Here is a 22,483-nt window from a genome sequence, read left to right on the forward strand (position 1 = left end):
ATGTGGAACTAGGGTGGTCATAGATGCTGCCTGTTATCTCAGAAATGAGCAGCTTGACCCCCAATTTTTTCTGATTCACGTTAAGGGTGAGGGGGTGGTAGTATTTATATCTGTGGTGTTTATGTTAATTGATACGTTGCAGGTAGGAGTTTTAGCCATGTGTTACTATTGTCGTCTATGGGATTTGATTTGGTAGTATACACCCAGTAGACTGAGTGTGTTTCTAACCGTCCTAGTGTTTGTACTAATTCCAACTACATTTTATTTCCTAGTATACACGTGTCCATACGTGAAATTATTGAGTGGAAATCCAGGTTGAGCTACTTACAAACAGTAGGATGCTCAGAAACAAATTAAATGTACAGAACAAGAATTTGATTCAGTATGTAGGTATAATTTTTAAGTTGGAAACAATGGCAGCAAATTCCTGACAGTCCCTTTGTGGAGTCATGACATTTAAATTAGCTAAGAATTCCAGCAAATACCAGCAAATTGCAATTTTCATATTATTATTTTTGTATTTGATATAGATTAATTTGAATGTGTGTTTTTTTTAAAATTATTATTATTATTATTATTATTTTATTATAGCTGGGTCATTCTACAGAAATCGTCACTTTTCAAAATACAAATTCAAGATAGAACAATTAAAATATATAATTTTTTATTGTTAACTTTTGGAAACTAGATCAACAAAGAAACAAAATTATATCTGGCCACGCAGAACTGTAATCGGCCTGCACGTGCAGACACGTTACTCTATGAACAAGCTCATTATGTCATTGGCGTTACCGGACAAGTGGGGTTGGTTTATAGTGATCAAGAGCACATGGATGTGTTATTTGGGTGTCCCTAACAACATATGGAATAACTTTAAAATTAAAACTATCTAAGGGTATAATTGTGCATTTCCAAACGGATATTCTGTATGTGACTTAAATTATACACTTTAATTAGTTAAAAATATGGAGTCCTTTAAAATAAATTTAATCAAAGTCATAAAGGTAGAAAGTATGCTTTCCAAAATAAACAATTTAAATTTCAAAAATAAAGTTTCTTGAGAAATGACAGCTAAAATATTCTTGCGTAACACCAGTGACAATGTGTAACACCAATGACAATGTGTAACACCAGTGACATTCACTATTATTCTTGAGACTACCATTACTAGTTAGCAAAAGTATGTAATATTTGGGGTTTTTTGTTATTGTTTTGTTTGGGTTTTTTTTTTTTCTTCTTCTTCAGCCTACAACTATTAAAGGCCTGTTAGAATTATTGGGTGTTTCTGTATTGATAAGATAAAGACGGTCAGACAGTTTAAAAATATACTAAATAAAGACACAGAATTTTAATTTTGTTTAAATATTAAATTAAAGATTTATTCATTCATTAATTTATGTAGTTATTTTGCATGCTTATATTAAGGCTCAAAATCAATATTACTGTATATTTGTATTCCCAATAACGAGTAAAAAGATGTAATACTACTTTTGCTTTTATGCAAGCGCTGCAAAACTCAACATTAAATGTTCCAAATATTTTCAGAAAACGAGGACGCCTTATAAATATGTGATGTCATTCTAATGTTTTCAATACATACACTATACAGCAAATCAAACAAATTATGTCACTATTCAAGAAATAAATCATACGAACTGCATCATTATTGAAAAGCTATTTTAATGCAGGATTTTTAATATTTTTACAAATAAAATTTAAATAGCCTTTATTGGAAATGAAAACGTACGTAATGTAATTTTCCAATATTTGACTACAACTTGGTAATACATTTTCGGTATGATTTTAACTTTTCATTATGATAAAGTTAACCTCTTTAAGTAAAAAAAGGTTAGTATGTTCTAGCTGTATTTAGCATTTGGAAATGTAACATTTCCACGCATTTTCAATTTTTAAAAACAACTACATAATAAAATATATATTTCTGAACTATGAACAGTGGATGAACACTGTTTATTTATTTATTTTTAAAGGAAAACATGAGTTTGTCCAGCATTCCTGTCGCTAAAACTTGGATGTCAATACCGATAGGCATTAGGCCTACGTTCATACCAGTGAATAAATTGTAAAATGTCAATTTTCTAATGAGTTGATTCTTAATTAACAGAATTTATACAATTATTTGCAATTGTTACAAATGGATTATTGGTCTACTATTCACTAGTCACAAAAATGTAGCATGCCTTTTGCAGATCGAATATATAAACTGAAAACAAATTCTAACAATAAGGAGCTTAAAAGTCATAAACATTAAATGATTTGGCTGTGTTGATCTGGCACGTATGAGGTCATGTGACACGCACCGAATGTTAATCAACGGATGTTAATTGCACAAACCAAGCACAACGCAGTTAGGGACATCGAAGATATACTCTTTACATTTCAACAAAACATTTATTTTACCCAAAGTGCGATTATGCAACTATGATGCTGCACAAGTCCCATTAATTTTCAAATCATCTTAAAAAATATGCAAAGCGAGGAAAATGGCATCTTATTAAAACGCATTGTCATTGGTGTTACTAATGGTCATTGGTGTTACTCAGTACCTGGTAACACCAATGACATATGTAGTAGTGTCGGTATAAAGTGCTCCTACTGGCAGTAGCTAGTGGGAATTTCCCTATTAGCTCAGTTGGTAGAGCGCTGGACTGTCGTACTTAGAGTGTGGTTCGAATCCCCTCAGTGGAGGTTGATGTATATCTGTTACACAAATAAGTGCATATTTAAGTCATGCTCTCTAAAGAAACAGTTGAGAAAACTGAAAAAGTGCATGTTGTAGCAGACATAATGTAACCGGGTGTTTTAAACTACATTCACTACACACATACTATTTTAAAACACTGTTCACATAGTTTTATTCTGTCAGGTTATACTTGTGCAGGCTTTCTTTGTTTTCCTGCTTTCTCTGGTTTTCTGGGCTTGGGTTGTGCTCACTGACAACTCAGTTCTTGCAAGCCCAGTGTCATTATTTCTGTGTTCTGGTCAGAAGCTTCATGTCATTCAAGGAGAATAGACCACTTTTACGAGAAGACAAGCTTTTATTCACAGCAACTGCACAATTGACATTCACAGATAATTTTAAAGGTAAAATATATATTGTACATGATTTACACCTTAACTACCTGTTTTAATTACTTATTTTAATCAAGAAATAAGATTAGGAGATTTAATTATTTATAATATAGTAATAGTATTGTAGTTATGTTAAATATAACATTGTGATTTAGCTTGATTAGCTGTTTATTAAATGGTTATGTTATATTTATAGAATAGCTAGTAGAATAGGTTAAAGTCTATATTTGCTATTATAAATGATTATACTATCTAATTTACAGTATTTAATAAAGTAAAATAATAAAGTTTTTATTAGATATTTGTTTAATTAGTATGTGTACACGTATGGATTGATGTGTACTTAATGGGCTTTATTTTATTATTAGGTGCCACAATCGTGTAGGTGACAACCAGCATTATGCTTCTGTAAAGACCCGACCCACAGTCGGTAGGTAAACTATTTGTAGACAGGCTATGGTTTACTTAGCTTTGTATTTATGAAATATGAAGCTAAGTAAACCATAGCCTGTCTACAAATAGTTTACCTACCGACTGTGGGTCGGGTCTTTACAGAAACAAAATGCTGGTTGTCATAATAACTTATGTCTATAATAACATACAAAACGTTTCTTAAAATTAGTAATCATTACATAAATACGATTGTAACGCCAATAACAGTGAATAAACATACTTTTATATTCTGACAACACATTCTTAACATTTAAAGAAAACTATTCACAACTGTTCATATGTCTGCTGTTTTTGACAAATAAGTTTGATGGCCGATATCTACCGGTGGAATGTTTCATCCAGAGAGCATTTAGTTTCTTTTGTTTTCTCACAAGTAAATACAGTAACACCAATGACAAAAAAATCCAGGGACAAGCTTATATTGCCTACTATCTTTTGAATACGGAAAACATTTACAAGATTCCTTCTTGAGTAAGTCAGCCATCAGTACGTATTACATTAAAGGCATTCAGTGTTACGTCTTCTGTTATATATTTTAACAGTGCATGTTATGTTTAGTGTTATGCTAGGGACAGGTAACACCAATGACATTTTACACTAATCTCGAATAAAATCTCTATCACGGCTGATTACTAGAGGTATCGTTAAAGACAACAAATTTAGTTTTCTATATATAAATAAAAAAAAGAATCTTGAATTCTAGTAGGCAACATTTAAACTGTATTTTAATAGTAAATACGATATCGGTTTTTTTGTAACCTAGGGGAGATTCTTGTTGAAAAATGGGCTTAAATTCGGTAAACATTTCAGTTTTTAAGCCCATGGGCTTCATTTCATGTAGGATTAAACACGGGAAAGCCCGATATTTCTTTACTTTATTATTTATTTATTTATTTATTCTTTTCTTTTTTTTTTACTTTATGGAGGTCAAAGTTCAAACGACAAACAATAATTGCGTGACGTCATCTACATATAAGGGCGGTTTTACAACAGCTTGTTCTGAATGTGTACGTAAACCCTATGACCTGACCTAAATGGAAAGAGCTAGAGCGCTCGCTCGAGATGCAATGGGTTGTGCGGTGTGGAATGACACGGGCTGCCAGGCAATGTCCCACGACACCAAAGTCATAGTATGTAAATAGTGCTGTGAAATTGAGAGAGAGAGAGAGAGAGAGAGAGAGAGAGAGAGAGAGAGAGAGAGAGAGAGAGAGAGAGAGAGAGAGAGAGAGAGAGAGAGAGAGAGAGAGAGAGAGAGAGAGAGAGAGAGAGAGAGAGAGAGAGAGAGAGAGAGAGAGAGAGAGAGAGAGAGAGAGAGAGAGAGGAGGGAGAGTGGTGTTATATGCACCATCACACACACCGACAGAATACCACATAAAACGGCCTTTGATAACTGGTAGGAACGAGAGATAGACTAATGGGTCCACTGACGGGGATAGATTCAAGACCGACCGCTCATCAATCGATCGCTTTACCACAGGGGGATACATCCCCACACACATAGAAATCACTGACACATCACCACAACACCTATACATATTGTGACAACATCCCCACCGTCGTTACGCGACTGATGATTATCAGGTATACCTGGTGCTGTGTGATTCGTGTTGAGCGGCGGCTCTTTCCCCAATATTTGTACTCTCTTTATTCTGCATTACTTGTCCCTCACCTGTACTATATCTCTTTAATCTGTATTCTGTATTCCCTTCCTGTACATTACCTCTTTACTCTAATCTGTATTTCTTTCCTATACTATATATCTTTAAAGGGACATTCCTGAGTTTGCTGCATTGTAAGATGTTTCCGACTAATAAAATATTCTATTACATATTAAATATATTTTCTTGTTTAGAATATCAGTGTCTGTATATTCAATTTGTTTCTGGTCGTCTTAATATCTGTAACAAGCCCAAACTGGATTCTGTGTTCAAATAATTTCCTACGTACGAAAAAATAATATTTTAGGAAATAAAATGAAATTTAACCTAGCAAAAACATTAGAACGATCAGAAACTCGTTTAATATACAGCCACTAATATTTTATGCAGAAACTATATTTGATATGTAATTACAATCGTTAAAAAGGCTCGGTTAGTCGATAACATTAAAAGTTGCAGCAAACTCAGGAATGTCCCTTTAATCTTTAGGGCTACTTACAGTGGTTGTCAACAGAAAATAATTTAATAAATTTTAGAAATGTATTCTCAATATGGTAGATGGGAGGCACAATTTAATAAAGAGTACTTATTACAGTAACTGTCTTATAATATTAAGAAAATGAATAAAAGAAGAACCAAGTCAGGTAGACTTGCAAGAAATGTATTCTTGTAAACAATAATATTTAACAACAGCAGTATCAGGGGTGCACAAATGTGAAATTGTGATAGTTGCCCGGTGGGCAACCAGTAGCTGAAGTTTGGTTGCCCAACATCATCTCTTGGTTGCCCACATATTTCATAAAACGTTTTATGAATATAATTTTGAACTGTCTTTAAAATGAAACTGAAATTTAAAATGTTTTTATTATTATCATTACTTATCAGTTTAGCTTTATTTCTTTTTTAACATTATTTATCTACAGCTTATCTTCGCTTAGGCTGAAAAAAAGTTTGTTTTGTTTAACGACACCACTGGAGCACACTGATTAATTAATCATCGGCTATTGGATGTCAAACATTTAGTAATTCTGACTCGTAGTCATCAGAGGAAACCCGCTACATTTTTCCTAATGCAGCAATGGATCTTTTATATGCAGTTTCCCACAGACAGGAAGGCACATACCACAGCCTTTGTCCGGTTGTTGTGCACTGGTTGGAACGAGAAACAACCCAATCAGCTGAATGGGTCCACAGAGGTGGTTCGATCTCGCTTGGGCTGTCAGTCATAATACTTGATGAACTCAGGGCTCATCCAAGATTAAAAATACCGGTTGCCAAAACAATTGCCAAATGGGATTTTTATTTGCCATAATGAAAATGTTTTAGCCAAAATTGTTTTGTGTAGTACTGTATAGAGTATTTATATATGAATATGAAACTTGTATCTTTTTCAGCTAATTATGTACAAACTGGAATACATCTGAATAACAAAATTATTCCCGATCAAAATCCAAGACAGCAATGGGGGTAGGGGCAGTTAATATATTACTTTGATTTTTCAGTGGGTGAGGAGAGATATGCAGAGTTGGAAGCCAATGCCCTCTACAAACACACCCAAAATTCTAAGGCCTATGGCATTAATAAAAATCTGAGAGCCAATACTCTTCTTCTTTTTTAAACAGTGCACATTATTTCTGTAAAATAGCAATCTTTATTTTGGTTTGAACTGCTTTTAATTGTATTTTAAAATAACCCATCTATTCCACACCCCAACAATTTCGTAATTTGCGCCATTTTGTTGATTTCCGCGTCGTGTTAAATGCGTGTTGTTGATTTCAGCTTGTAAAATACGTAGCCTAAGAATGCTGACTTCACGTTATGACAACTATCCATTTACGTCAAAAGGTTTTGATTAAAAAGATAATGAATTCAAATTTTACGGTCTTTTTAAAATCTAGCTAACTTTTGAGATGTCACCTCACAGTCGACAAATTTATATATTTTATCTAACAAATATCATGATTATTGTAAACTAATTGTATTCAGTGTACGTTTAACCGCAATTTTTATAAATACTGCATGTTCCTTTCCCGCGATCGCGAAATGCATGAGTGCGAAATTAACAAAGACAACGGAAATAAACAAACGAAACAGCAATTAAGTATTCATTAATGCGAACAACTATTTGGTGGTGGTGTTTAGTCTCACAAATTTACATCAAGATTTACTTGCATGTAATCGTATTGTTTAATGTCTGCAACAATGTCTTTTGACACGTGGCTGACTGTCAAGCGTGACCTATATGCACACTGAGAACAGCCAACGAACGTTTTCCAAACGTTCGCGAACTATGCGATTGGTTCCCGACGTGGACATTGGAAACGGAGTGGGAGAGTACACGTGGTTATGAGACAACTTTCAGTAGATTCAATTATACTTCAAGCTTGATGCTGTTATGTTTTCTGTTTCCAACTGTGACAGAACCTAGAACAGAAATGAAGTGTGTGACAATAATTCATAGACAAATTTAGACTAATACTCTTTCATGGATGCTAAATTTGGTAGATCTAGCCATAAATGTTTTATTATAATTCAAAGTGGTATATAGTTATATTTATAATAATTCATTGTTTGAATTTGTTTTTATAAAGCACTTTATTGAACTAAAATAATCATAGCTGCATTTAGTAAATTATTTAGCACACGTGTGACTGCTGTCTCATGCCTTAAGTGTTTCAGCTGCTAAAATATGTTTTGGGGATATTTTTTCTGGATAGAAATTTACCTTTCTGATATTGTATGAGTGTTTGGACATTCCTTTCAAAGGTGAAATATGGCTACTTATATTGCTTTGTTTCTAATAATGATATTGAAGGTGTAAAGTATGTAAATATTTTTGTAAGAAATTGATTAAACATATTGGCCAATCATTGGCATTCGTCGTGTGATAAGTTTTTACTGGTTTGAGTTAAAAGACTGGTACATATGATAAGTTTTATTGCATCTTTTATTGAAATCTTCAAGTATTCAATATTATTATGAGTCTAGGTAAATTTTTTAAAAATATTTTGAAACAAGAAGCTTATTTTTTTTATGTAACGTGTATCCACTTTCCATCTGCGATCTAAACCTTTATGTTTTCCTTTTTATTATTGGTCTGGATGTACATTATTGTATAAGCGTAAATAAATGTGAACTGAAAATGTTATTCTGATGTAACATTTGCATCAATTATTATGTCATTAAATTACGTATTCCAAGATTTCTGTTTTTTTTTGTCATTTTGGAGCGGTTTCGAACCTACTCCAAGAATACATATGTTATCAGAAATAATAGTAACCCTTTATATTTTCACTTGAAATTTTCAGAGATGCAACATTGATAACTGCTTGTAACATGTATAAGCTTACAACAGAAATTTCTCTGTTATTTTTTGGTTTACAAAAGTGGACGTAAATGACAATTAAAATCGTCATGTCGGCCATGTTTGGTCACAGAAGTACAAGGCTACTTCGACTTTATTTTGCTTCATTTGGATAATATAGTGATGTTTTTTCAATAAGAGCAACATATTTAATGAAACTATGACCATAAAGAAAAAGAAAAATTAAAATATTTTTTTGGTCTGCGGTACCTAAAATAAGATCCACATGTGTGCACAATCTACCCGAGAAAAATAAAATCCATGTAGCCATCTTAGCCATGCATGACAATGAACATGTATGCATCTGCAGTACTGTGCCACTCAAGAAAACGATTCCGAAACTGATCATGAGATGGGTCATATGTGATCGTTCATTTTCATAGTAATATTTTTAACAAGACAAAACAAAAAAGTACTAAAATAATTCTGGGACAATAGTGTAGCGTTTAGAGGCTAAAAGTGAGGTCATGGGCGGTTTATAAATAGCGGGGTCTACGATCCACATCTACTGCGCCGAATCACCGGACATGCAAATCGTTTTGGATACAAGGGGGTGCCTATATTTATGCACCATTTTAAAATGTTTATTTACTACAGACATAAAACATTTTGTAGTGTATTTCAAATTATGCACTTCTTCATTGGTGAGAAACGCATTTTATTAAATATTTCACAATGTTCACATAGAAGATGGTCCTTGAAAGCTTAGGTGCGCCGATACACCGGACAGCACTGTATATTATTTCTTAAATAGTAATAATAATAATTATGTAGAATATTTTAATATTTTCTTAGAAAAACGATCTCTGAGCCGCTAGTCAAATAGGCTAACCGTGAAATATTCTGTTTTGTTCAATATTAAAATTACTTGAGAAAAGTCCAGGTTACAGAACACAGTTGAGAAAGTTGTTGTACAGCCACGACACCCCCACCCACCCCCTTAATTTGTACACTCCGGGTCAAATATAAACCATTTCATTTATGTCACATACAGCTGAATTTCACATTAACACACTGTTACACAGTTATTCATTAAATAATTATTAATGTCTGTCCCCCCCCCCCCCCCCCCCCAAAATATACTGCTTATGCAAGGCACAGTTAATCGAAAACACAATCCATCGATGGCATCAGAGAATTAAAGTTCCATTTGTAACGGCACAGCTCGATTTTGCTCCATGCACAAAATAAACAGTTTCCTCTATTTATGTCACAATAAGGCCTTGGCCTAAGTTCTCCATTGTTCTAAACACTAGCAGAAGTATATCCAACAATAAGGTTGCCTAACATTACATAACCTGCCAGATTAAATATGCTAAATGTGTATTCATCAAATCTTTACTAATTCAGGAAACATTTTGTTTTCAAAATTTTGTATGAAAATTTGCAATTACTAATTTTGTGTAGCAATAATCAGTATTCCTGTGTTTGTCGCTATTTTAAAATATAAACCTGCTTGAACTTCAACATTAACAAATAAATCACCCTCATTATAAAATTTATTTATCTAAAGAATTCCAATAAATACTATAGAATAGCTGACATATATTTAAGACATATTTTGAGATTTATAAAAAAAAAACCATAAAAAAAATCAATATAAAAAAAATCATGGCCACTGTAGAGGAATTTTATTTGGCAGCTGTTCAACGTTTACATACTGATTTCTATTATTTGGAAATAAGTCTTTATACATTTAATCCAATTCAGCTTGAAAACAAGTAATATAAAATCTTAATTACTCAGTGGTATACATGAACAATTTGAGTCCCGCAGACATTTTTACAAAGTATAGAACTATTTATATGTTATCTTATAGTACCAAGTTTCCGCACTATCAGATAAAATCTCTACAAGAAGATACTTTCAAATTTTGAATGTTAAATTTTTATTTGTTTTTTAAATTTAAAACTAGTAGAAGATTGACGTGGAATACTTTAAATATTAATTTTTTATTTAATTGTGTAATGCGCATTATTGCTTAATATCAACAAGTATAATAGTATAGTTAATTAATAAAACGGTTAAATGTGACAGCTAGTATATATAATTGGCGCAGCCATTTTGTACCATCCCAGTGAATATGCCCTCTGGCAAGCCGGTGGTTATGTAATACTTAACGTGTCATGTCAGGAATTTGTCTTAGAACTGAAGAAACAAAACATACCTTATTTTTGTGGATGCATCGCAATGTTCTGTAATAATATCCATCCCAGTAAGCCAGCAATAAGTATATATTATTTTTCAATACAAAATAAACCATCATTGTCAAAGTGTTGAAATAACTGTATTATGTTTTGCCCCTACGTTAACCCATGTACTGAAATGATAATCGGGAGTGTTTTTTTAGTTAATTGGTCTTTTCTCTCCGTGGCCTGTACATGTGGTTCCTGATTGGCAGGTGTATATTTTGGATGGTCACCAAGTCAAGATGTTTAGACACACACAAAAAATATGTGCATGTTTTATAAAGATCACAGGGTATTGTTGGGTAGCCACGCAGCCACCCTTAAAACGATAATGGACATTATCAGCCGTCCTGCTTTATTACTGTAAATAGTTCTGTGAAAACCTTGATTAAGTAGACTTTCCCATCTAAAATCACAAAACTGACCACTTATGTAGTCCCAAAGAAAATTTTTTATCACTTGGGTATCGTGAGTGGTCGTTTTTACTCCAATAGTCCTAATAATATGCATTTTTTTCTTTGGATGTTTTTAAGAGAGAAAAATACTATAACCCCATTTCGTTCTATTAATGCAAATTAAAATATATTGAGTTAAATAGTTTATTATATTATAAAGTCATTTATGTTGTTTCACAAGCCAGGTTGATAAAAACGAAGTGCCTTGTCGTAAATGACTGCCTTTGTTTATACTGTGCATACTGGGTTTAGTCTGAGCTGACGTCACTTTGCCCCAAGCTAGTATTCTTGACACACCGGAAACAAAAGAAAATGGCTGCCCCCAGTTAGCAGGAATAATCACATTTTCTTATTAACTGTAAAATTACGCGTTTTTTTATTTCTTAACGTGTCAGTATGTGTTGGTCGTCTGGGTATGCATCTTTCCAACATATCAGGCTCAAATTTGAGTTGACCCTTTCTATAATAAAAATTTAAAAAATTCACAATTTCCAAAATATCTCTCTATTAGTTTGTGAAGACTGCCCCTAACAATCATTATTATTATACTTAATTTCATAACTGTCCGGTTTAGAAGAAGATAGACTTTAACATTTTCAATGTTAAATTTTGATTAATTTTTTTTTTAATTTCCAAAATATACTAAATAGCATTGAAAACGCACCACCAAGAAATGTTTGGATTTTGAAAAGAATACCTAAGCAATAAATGTTTTTGTTGTGAACAGCAATAAATGGATGATGGTAATGACAACAAACAAAAAATGATGCACAATCATTGATTAGTTGGAATTCATCTATGTATGAAAGACACGTGGAGTCACAATGAACAGTCAGTAGCACGTATGACCACCATCTGTAGCAACACAAGCCATGCAACGTCTTCTCATCGACCCGATAAGTCTGCGAATAGTGTTCTGGGGGATAGCATTCCACTTCTGCTGTAGTTCATTTTCCAGTTCTCTAAGGTTATTTATTTGTGGTCGACGTGAGATGCATTGAACAAAGTAATCCCAAAGAGCCTCTATTGGCGATAAATCAGGGGACAGTGCTGGCCATTCAAGCCAAGGGACAGCATTGTTCGCTAGATACTGTGTTGTAACGTGCTGTGTGCGTATCTCGATATGATGAAAGAAGGGAATGATGTGATTTTGCAAGACGTTAACCTGGTAGTAAATGGCATTCATTCATGGCAAAAATGCAGTGCTGTTCGTTGATGATAACTGATCCCGCCCCACACCATGACACTCCCACCACCCCATCGATCTGTCTGGACAAGGCAGTCATTTGGTAATGTTCTCCACACCTACACCACACCTGCAACCGACCATCAGCATTCTTTAAATGGAAACGGGATTCTTCAGAGAATAGCACACCATGCCAACATTGTAATCTCCAATGACGATACCTTCCTGCCAAAACGTCAGGCCTCCATTTCGATGTCGATCAGTCAGGATAGGTCCAACATATGGTCGTTGAGCATGCAGCCCAGCAGAGCGAAGACGGTGATGCACAATGTCTGTGCTGATAACCCCTCGTCGACCTTGAACATTTGATGCAGTCCTGGCAGCTGGCGGCGTTCTATCACTAACACGGAGGTGAACAATATGGCGATCTTGTTGTGGTGTCGTAACACGTCGTTGGCCTGGACGTGGATGGTCCCTGGTGGTTCCTCTCTGCTGGTATCTCCTGTGGAGTCTAGTGATTGTTGAATGGTGGCATCCAAACCGCTGTGTGATGACTACTCGAAATGCTGACTTCAAGCATGGCTAAGGCAAGTTCGCGTTCCTCAGCTGTCAACCTTGCCGTTACTTGTTTAACGTTCCCTCAAAGACAACTTCATAAATAGCCCCAATCAGCATGATTTGCACATTCAATTTACGTTTTTCATGCTATGCATACAATATATTGTGTTTTGGTGTTGTGTTTCACGGAGTATTCAGGCAATCGTTTTTGTAAATTATTCATCGTCATGCATGGTCTGTAAGGTAGTACGGTACTTATTCATTGATATTTTTAATGCTGATATATGCCCCATTCACATTTGTTATCATCAACTGGTGGTGCGTTTTTAATGCTGTTCAGTATATCTTTTTATTACTTTGTGAAGACTGCCCCAGAGATTCATAGTACCATGTTTCAGAACTATCCAATCAAAGTTGAAATAGCAAATATCTAGTTTAGGTCTATTATATTTAATTAATATGTTGAGGTTTTAGGACAAGATTGTTATCATTTTTATTTAATTTTAAATTTTATTATTATTTTTTGGTACCTGTACTGTATTCCATATACTGACAATGGCTACCTCCTGCCGAATCATAGGGCTCCATGTGTTCCCATCAGGCTTCGCCCAGGCCAACGTCACCACACTCGTGGTAGACTTGCTGCAGATCACCACATCCCCCCCCCCCCCCCCCCCCCCCCCCCCTCCATTTTATAGAAGAGGAGACAACTCTCAGAAAATTCCAGGAAACACTTAACACTTCCTCGGGCCTGTAGATAAGCCCAGGTTCACCCGGGCCAGGATCCTTCTAACACCTATGACTGACCATGAATAAACAGGTTCCTTCGAAACACTTATGGTCACATATCTTCTTAACTTAACCCCCTCCCCCACCCCAAAAAAGAAGTCATATTCAGGAATAACACTCTGTTAATGGCATCTCCAAAAAGGCACAATTAAAGTCAAATCCAGGAATATTCAAAAATGTAAACTATCACAACAAAGAACTATTCCTTGGAGAACATAATATATAAATATTATATAGAATATAAAAATTTTATATAAAATTTGTTTCAAGATGAAAAAATAAACTGATGGTATAGCCATAAAATCTGTTTATACTAGTATACAATCCAAAGTTTATTTCTGCACTTTTCCCCCTGTTTTTTCAATGTTGAAATAGGCCAACAAGTTCGCCTATTGCATAAATAGTCTCGCTCGATATTTTTAGAATTTGTATGCTCCTGAATAACGCTATAAAAGGCGAAGTGTAATTGGTCGATATTTAAATTATTTATAGATGAAATGTCACCTGGACATGGGACTCTACATAATGCTGTTAGATCTACTGGCTAGACCCAGTAGAGCTAATTTTAATCAGATTGGGCAACTATTATACACTATTTTATATACACTTCTTAAAAACTGGTCTATCAAACAATTAACAATTAAATACTTAATAAGAATAGTTATAAACCAAATATCTACCCCTAAATTTAGCAATATCACTTAAAAAATTAACTATTATTTCCCCAACAAAATAATTTGGGACCCTCTCCCAAAAAGACACCAGACCAAACAGGATTTTTCTTGACTGATACCTTTCCTCTCCCTCATAAGAAGGATTCTAAGGGTCCACATCGGTCAGCAAAAATATACTCAAAAGACACTGGTCGGAGCTAACCGAAACCAATTAAGATGTCAAGGCAGTGTTATGACAAGTCCACCACTGATGGCCACTTTATATAAACAATATTGAAGCCAGTTCCCTTCTGCAAAGAATATGCAATTTGATATACTGACACAGTTGTGTCTGTCTGTTTCTGGGCAATCTAAGTGAAATAATGTTCTTAGACGAGTAGAAATAAAGTTTGTTTTGTTTAACCACACCACTAGAGCACATTGATTTATTAATTATCTACTACTGGATGTCAAACATTTGGCAATTTGGAAACCTGCTACATTTTTTTGATTAGTAGCAAGGGATCTTTTATATGCACCATCCCATTGACAGGATAGCACATACCACGACCTTTGATATACTAGTTGTAGTGCTCTGGCTGAAACGAGAAATAGCCTAATTAATGCATGGGCCCACTGAAGGGTAGAAATAACTGCTGTAACTGCTGTAGCTTATATTATTATATAACAGAAACAGTACTGTTAGTTCCACTATAGCGTTCATCAGTAAATCTTTTCTAATAATGATTTCTAATTTGTGAATTTTTATTATATTCTCCTAAAGTTTTCATTGGATAGTTCTGAAAATTGGTACTTTGATTCTCTGAGGCAGTCTTCACAAACTAATAGAGAGATATTTTGGAAAAGTTTGAATTTGTGAATTTCTTTTACCTTTAAACATTTTAAATAAAAACAAAATATGGAAAATTTAAAGGTCAGTCTATCTTCTCCTAGAGTTTTGATTAGATAGTTCAGAAATTTAGTATAAGTATTTTCAGGGGCAGTCTTCAGAAACCGAAAGAAATATTTTGGAAATTTTGAATTCTTATTAAATTTTAAAATTTTAAATAGAAATTTAACATTGAACATTTAAAAGACTTGTCTTCTAGTTTTCATTGAATAGTTCTGAAACTTGATACTGTGATTCTCTGAGGCAGTCTTCACAAAGTAGTAAAGAGATATTTCAGAATTGTTTGTTTTGGTTTTTTGGGGTTTTTTTTACTTGAAATAAAAATTTAATATTAATCAGCTATCTATTACTGACAAACTTGAAAATTAAATATTGAAGCTCTATAGGCTGATTGGCCTTTTGTTATTGATAAATATAAATTATTTAATAAATTAGTTTATTCTATGTTGTACAGTACATCACAAGGGTAAAATAATTAACTGCAAAAATGTAATAATAATGACTACAAATGCTATTAACAATATTTAGATTTTATTGTGTAGGAAACTTTTAGTCACTTCAGTTTTTAATTCGCAACAATGCCCAAACGTCTTTATTTTACATAAAATTAGTTTTACAAAAAAACAACAACAAAAAACCCACACCCAGTAATTCAGGGTTTGACAAATCCACTAGTCGCTTGCTAGGGGATTCTTGGCCTGGGCTAGTGGAAATTAGCAATTGTATCACTATAATAATAATGGATTCCCCCAATCCCAAGGGATGCCCCACGACACCAAAGCCATGGTATGTAAATAGTGCAGTCATAGTAGTAATAATCAGAGATAGAAGGATGGAGAGATGCACACGCACTTAAACACAACACCTGACAGATATATACATATTTCTTTTGATAAATCTTTGTCTACTTTGTGGAGGATAAAGTTCCTTACCAATCGATAAGCACAATACATCGTGCACTAGCCAAAGCTTCTCTGAGGGCTAGTGACTTTCTCAAACATTTGTCAAACACTGAGTAATTTCTCTTGAATTATGTTTCATAATTGTCAAATATACATCATGTATGTAAATAAAACGTAGGTGTCCATCAATAGGAAGATCAAAAGGAACATTACTTTGAAACACATGTCATGCAAATAGCTTTATGTATTGACAGCAGAAAGAACTTCCATTTAAAACATGCAGAGCTTTGTTTTGAATTGAAATAATTAAAGTTTGTACCTTTTTGATAAAGGATTATATATTTAAAAAATTTAGGGTTTGTTTTCATGAGTATGTAAAGAAAGCCATACTGAATAGGAATTAAATGTAATAATAGAACAAAAAAAAACAGGCTCTAAATAATTGAATAGGACAATAGCATGTATACAACATGCAAATAGCATAAGGAAGATTGCCGATAGATGAGATAACAGCACTGTGGAAAATTATGTCATATGTATGACAAATTTTAATTAGATATGCATGCGAAAGCCATAGGCTCAGTTTGTTAGAACATCCACCAGAGATACTTTGATAAAGAATCGAAACCCCTCGGTGGTTCCATTTTCTCATTAGTTTTTTTTCTCTCATCCTAACAGTGCCCTTTGACTGGCACTTCAAACATCATGGTATATACTCTCATGTCAGAAAAACCAAATGTTTCACAAACTTTAACTTTATAACTGTGGATGTAGCATATGTAAGTTTTACATGTATTTTATATTCTTTTTACAGTAAATAGTGTGATTTCACTATACTGCTTAATCATTGGAAAAAAACAAAAACAAAACAAAACATTAATTTATCATACAATGTATACATGTACATGTGGTATATTGTACAACATTATAACCTTATTCATTAAATAATTTAAATTTAATATTAAAACGTACTATTTCTGTTATATATGATAAGATAAGCTACAGCAGTTATTTCTAACCCCCAATGGTAAAGCACTCGCCTTGTTTTTGGTCACTTTAGGGTCGATCCCAGTCGGTGGGCCCATTGGGCTATTTCTTACTGTAGCCAGTGCTCCGTGACCATGACTGGTATACCGAAAGTTGTGATATGTGCTATCCTGTTTATGTGATGGTGCATGTAAAAGATCACTTTCTACTCAAATGTAGCAGGTTTCTTCTTTAAGAATATATGTAAAATGTTACAAATATTTGACATCCAATAGCAGATGATTAATAAATCAATGTGATCTAGTGGTGTCGTTAAACAAAACAAACTAAGTTTTTATTTCTAACCATCCAATAAGAACATTATTTTCTTAAATTGCCCAGAAACAAACAGACACAACTGTGTCAGGATATAAAATTGCATATTCTTTGCAGAAGGGAACTGGCTTCAATATTGTTTATATAAAGTGACCAGCAGTGGTGAACTTGTCATAACACTGCCTTGACATCTTAATTGGTTTCGTGGAGCTCCGACCAGTGTCTTTAAACCCTTTAAATTTGGGGGTTTCCTCCGTTACTCCAAATCCAATCATCCATCCTGGGACATCTTCTATCAGTACTTACCCACAGATCTCCCATAACTGTTCCCCAAGTGGGCGCTGAACACTAACCATTCACCTGAAAAACATTCAACTGAGTACCATTGGTTAGACCTGAAAGAAAACATTAACATTAGACATTTATAAACATTATTTTAAAAATATAGTATAAATTTAACCTTCTGCTTCTCTTAATGATAAAATTACCACTGAATTTTTCATATTGGTTCAAAAACATTATTTTTATGAATTACAATGAATAGGAACTATATTGAATGTTGATCCCAGTAACTGATGGGATTCAGTTGGTTCTATGCAGGCTTATCGCTTGCCGTACAGAACCTGAATATTTTTGGCGGTAGTATCCAACACCGCCCAAGGGATGACCCACGACACCAAAGCCATGGTATGTAGATAGTGTGGTTATAATAGTAATAATCAGTGATAGCAGGATGGAGAGATGCACATGCTCATACACACAACACCTAACAGATATACATACATATTTCTTTTGATAAATCTTTTTCTACTTTGTGGAAGATAAAGTTCCTTACCAATCGATAAGTGCGTGGCGTCATCTTTTTTTATTATTATAAAGGCGGCGTTTCTCTTAGTGCAGGGGATACATTTGTCCGAGATGCGATGGGTCGTGTTGTGTGGATGGACACGTGCTTACCCCAATCCCGGGAATATCCGACGACACCAAAGCCACGGTATGTAAATAGTTCTATCATAATAGTAATAATCAGAGATAGATAGATAAATGGAGAGAGAGAGATACATGCACACCTGCACATACAGACATAACACCTAACAAATAGATACAATTGCGTGACGTTACCAGTCTGATACTTTTATTATAAGGTCAGCGTCTCACTTACTGGAGAGAGAACGCTCGTCCGAGATGCGATGGGTTGTCGATGTGGATGGACATGGGATTCGGGGAAAGGGATGCCCCACGACACCAAAGCCATGGTACGTAAATAGTGCGGTCATAATAGTAATAATCAGAGATAGAAAGATTGATAAATAAATAGATAGATAGATAGAGAGAAAGAGGGGAGAGAGAAATACATGCACATGGATTAAATTGATCACCATTTGTTTATAATTCCAAACTCTAAATAGCTATTAATCGGTACCATTCCTAAATTTCTATGAAACACCGGTCTGCTTGACCAATGAAATTGGAGTTACATCTGTACGCAGTGTGCCATTTCGCCAAACACAAGTTGCAAGATATATGTTTTATGTATGGCAGTTATTTAATGCCCACCTTTAATGGGAATTTTGTTTAATGAGTTAATTTTTCAATGTTGTGTATCAAGATAATATTGTTTAAAAATAAACGGCCATTTTTCAATTCAATGTGTGTAATGTTCTTATTTAGAGAAAACAGGGGCGTAGGCTAGGAGGGGTTCGGGAGATTCGGACGAACCCCCTGCTGAAGCAAATGGTCCGCTTTCAGAACTAAAACATACAGGTTTATACATATGGAGTTTCTGGTGGTGCAAAAACAAAATAGAAAAAGGTCCACTTGGTTCATATTCGAACCCTCCCAGGTCCAGATCATGCAAGCCCCTGGAAAATTCCCACCGAAACGAGCTCACCGGGTTGGCTGGAATGACCTTTGTACTGCTACAATTATACAATTGTGTGACGCTATCAGTCTGATATTTTTATTATAAGGTCGAAGTCTCACAATACAATACAATACAATACAATAACTTTATTTCCATGTTCATATATGAATAATAAAAACATAGTCTGCCCGGCAAACGCATAACATTTTGAAAATATTTTCAAAAGATTTGTGAAAACATTTTGCATATAACATTTTAATAATGTCTTAGAAATGTTTTGATGACATTTTCAAAAGGTTTATTTAAAATATTTTCAGTATAACATTTTAATGTCATTGAAATGTTTTGATGACATTTTCAAAAGGTTTATTTAAAATATTTTCAGTATAACATTTTAATGTCATTGAAATGTTTTGATTACATTTACAAAAGGTTTCATTCCAATCATTTTCAGTATAACATTTTAATAATATTATAAAAAACGTTGACATATATTGTATGTTTCCTACAGTTCTGGCAAACGACACAAGTCCATACAAATGATATCTGGAGGTTTTTTTGGGGGGTGGTAGGGCCACAATTTCTTGTGGAGGGCGCACAGTCTCTAGTGGTTGGCACAAGCCAATTTTTATCTTTATTTATATACATGTAGTAGAACAAAAAACGTACATTTTCGCCCTCAAGAGGGGACATAGCGCCCCCGACCCAGGTTCACACGGGCCTGCGAGAAAACATGTTTTTTTTAGCAACTGCATTAAGAAACTGTATGACCTCTAATTTTAAAATGATCGCTCGTTGCATGGTCCAGCATGCAGATTGGGTCATGACGCATGCGTACAAAACCATCCTGAAAGTTTTTTAATGCGGGATTTGAAGTTTTTCTTCATCCAAGATCGAGGAATCAGACTGGATATTCTGCATATTTAAGTAAGTATATATCGTTAAACTGCTGGTGATGTGTCATTTATAGGTCTAGCATTCATCTGACCTCAACTGATGTTGGTAAACCTACCACACCAAAAAGCAAAAAGTCTGACGGTTGCACTGATCAAACAATCAGCTCTGCAACATGGCGGCTGGCCGGATAGTCAATGCCAGACATCTTCGGACCATTGGTTTTTCTTCGTACACAATAAATATACTTAATCAGAAATCTAATCATAGGTTTTCAATATAGCCTATATATATATATGACAAAAGGTACACTTTTTTACTTTCATCTGTTTAAACTTGCACTATAAAATAAAATAATTTTTTCTATGTTTAGGAAAAATAAAAATATGCAGACACGAAAACATGTGACACCGTCTGCTCATCTTGTCACGTGGAAATGAACATTTTAAATATAGGCTACTGGGGAATCACTTTGCATATAATGATATATATAAATATAAGGAGTGAACTGGCAGGGCTGAGCCATGGTGAAAGTTCCGGGGGGCAAAAGTTTCGGCATTCTGAAGATTTTAGAGCCTTATTTGACTAATTTCCGAGGATCTTAATTCCAAATTAACAATTCCATGAAGTTGAATTTTTTTTGCCATTTTCCTGATTCACACTAAAATATATAGAAAACAATTTAATTTTGTCAAGCCATACTCGGTTCAATTGTACACCTGATTGACAACAGGGTGAGGCATATTATTTTTGCTAACGGAATGGCTTTTATGAACAAAACTTTGAAATAACAGTATATGTTTGGAATGAACATAAAAATTGCCCAGGAAGGGTGTGGCTAGCCACTCTATTCACACCCTCCCCAGGATCCGCCACTGAGATGTGTATATTCTAAACAAGAAGATGTATTTGTATGCCATTTTATTTGTTAAAAAGGCTCTATAAAAACCTGTTCACATGCACACATTTGCATACAAAGAGTATTTGTTTACATATATGCAAATTTGCACACTTGAGTAAATTTGGTCACCTAGTGGAAACAAAATGCAAATTAACTTTTGCATATACAAGTAAGAGTATTTCAGACAATTTTTGGTCATGTGTACACACAGCGAAACTTGCTTACCTGAGCAAATGCGATTTTATACTCGGGCCATCTTCCTTTTATACACATGGGTAAAATATGCATATATGTATGTTTACTCATGAGTGTAAATTTTGGTCATGTGAATGGGGTTTTAGTCGGAAACATTTTACAGTAGCAGTAAACTCCGGACTGTCCCTTTTAACATATACTTTACACCAAAACCTTGTCATGTCATGTCATGTCATAGGGTTTTACGTGCACATTCAGAACAAGCTGTTGTAGCGCACGCCTGTCGTGGGCACAAGAGCCGGCCTTGGCTGGCTCCTCCGTCCATGACAGAAAAGGTGGGGGGAGGGGAGAGGAGGGTTGGGGTGGTGGTGGTGCTATGGAATTTGAATGGAGCAGTTAAATGCCAAAGAGAAAAGGGTGCGCAATTTTGATTGTAGGAATTTGGCACAATTTTGAACGGTCGGTTGAAAGGTAAATGGCCGAGCTAATATAGGTTTTGATATTAGTGAATCGAGAGTAGCTACTTAATTTTAGACCTTTACGATGCTGTGGCGTCTCCCTAGGTTGCCCATAGGGCCCTTATAAAGGGCCTGACCGCTTCTGGTTGAGGCATCACCAAGTACCAAGTTATTACCAGCAGCAAGTATTGGGGGTTTGGGTGGGGGAGGCCGATATTCTTTTGTGCAGCTTCCCCCGGGTGCATTGGAATTGTGTACTCGGAATGGTATTCTTTTGCCCGTTTCCTTATTAGAGTACGTGCTGGACCATTAAATGGGGGCGGGTGCATTGTTATCATACCAAAACCTTCCTGATTAGTTCTTATATAATGGGGGTGAGATGTAGCCCAGTGGTAAAGCTTTTGCATGATGTTGGTTGGCCCATTGAGCTATTTCTCATTCCAGTCAGTGAACCACGACCGGTATATCAAAAGCCATGATATGTGGCATCCTGTCTGTTGGATGGTGCATATAAAAGATCCCTTGCTACTAATGGAAAAGTGCAGCAGGTTTCTCCTCTAAGACTATATATTATGTTAGAATTACCAAATGTTTGACATCCAATAGCTGATGATTAATGGTGTCATTGAACGAAACAAACCAACTTAAATAACATCAAA

General features: G+C 34.6%; 1 protein-coding gene across 3 annotated transcripts; it reads left to right on the forward strand.

Annotated features, from left to right (window-relative positions):
• The first annotated feature begins 3,587 nt into the window (after positions 1-3,587).
• LOC121368991 lies at positions 3,588-21,626 on the forward strand. Of its 3 annotated transcripts, XM_041493778.1 has the most exons (4): positions 3,588-4,676; positions 18,408-18,506; positions 18,658-18,768; positions 20,347-21,626. In XM_041493778.1, the coding sequence occupies exons 1-4, from the start codon at positions 4,609-4,611 to the stop codon at positions 20,462-20,464; spliced, it is 396 nt and encodes a 131-aa protein (XP_041349712.1). In that variant the 5' UTR covers positions 3,588-4,608; the 3' UTR covers positions 20,465-21,626. The 3 variants fall into 3 exon arrangements, 1 of the variants encoding a protein (XP_041349712.1); XR_005957536.1 differs by lacking the exon at positions 20,347-21,626 and having other exon boundaries at positions 18,392-18,506; positions 18,658-19,484; XR_005957537.1 differs by lacking the exon at positions 20,347-21,626 and having other exon boundaries at positions 18,413-18,506; positions 18,658-19,484.
• The last annotated feature ends 857 nt before the right edge of the window (positions 21,627-22,483 follow it).

The sequence above is a fragment of the Gigantopelta aegis genome, chromosome 3, assembly GCF_016097555.1.
Source record: "Gigantopelta aegis isolate Gae_Host chromosome 3, Gae_host_genome, whole genome shotgun sequence".
Taxonomy (NCBI): Eukaryota; Metazoa; Mollusca; class Gastropoda; order Neomphalida; family Peltospiridae; genus Gigantopelta; species Gigantopelta aegis.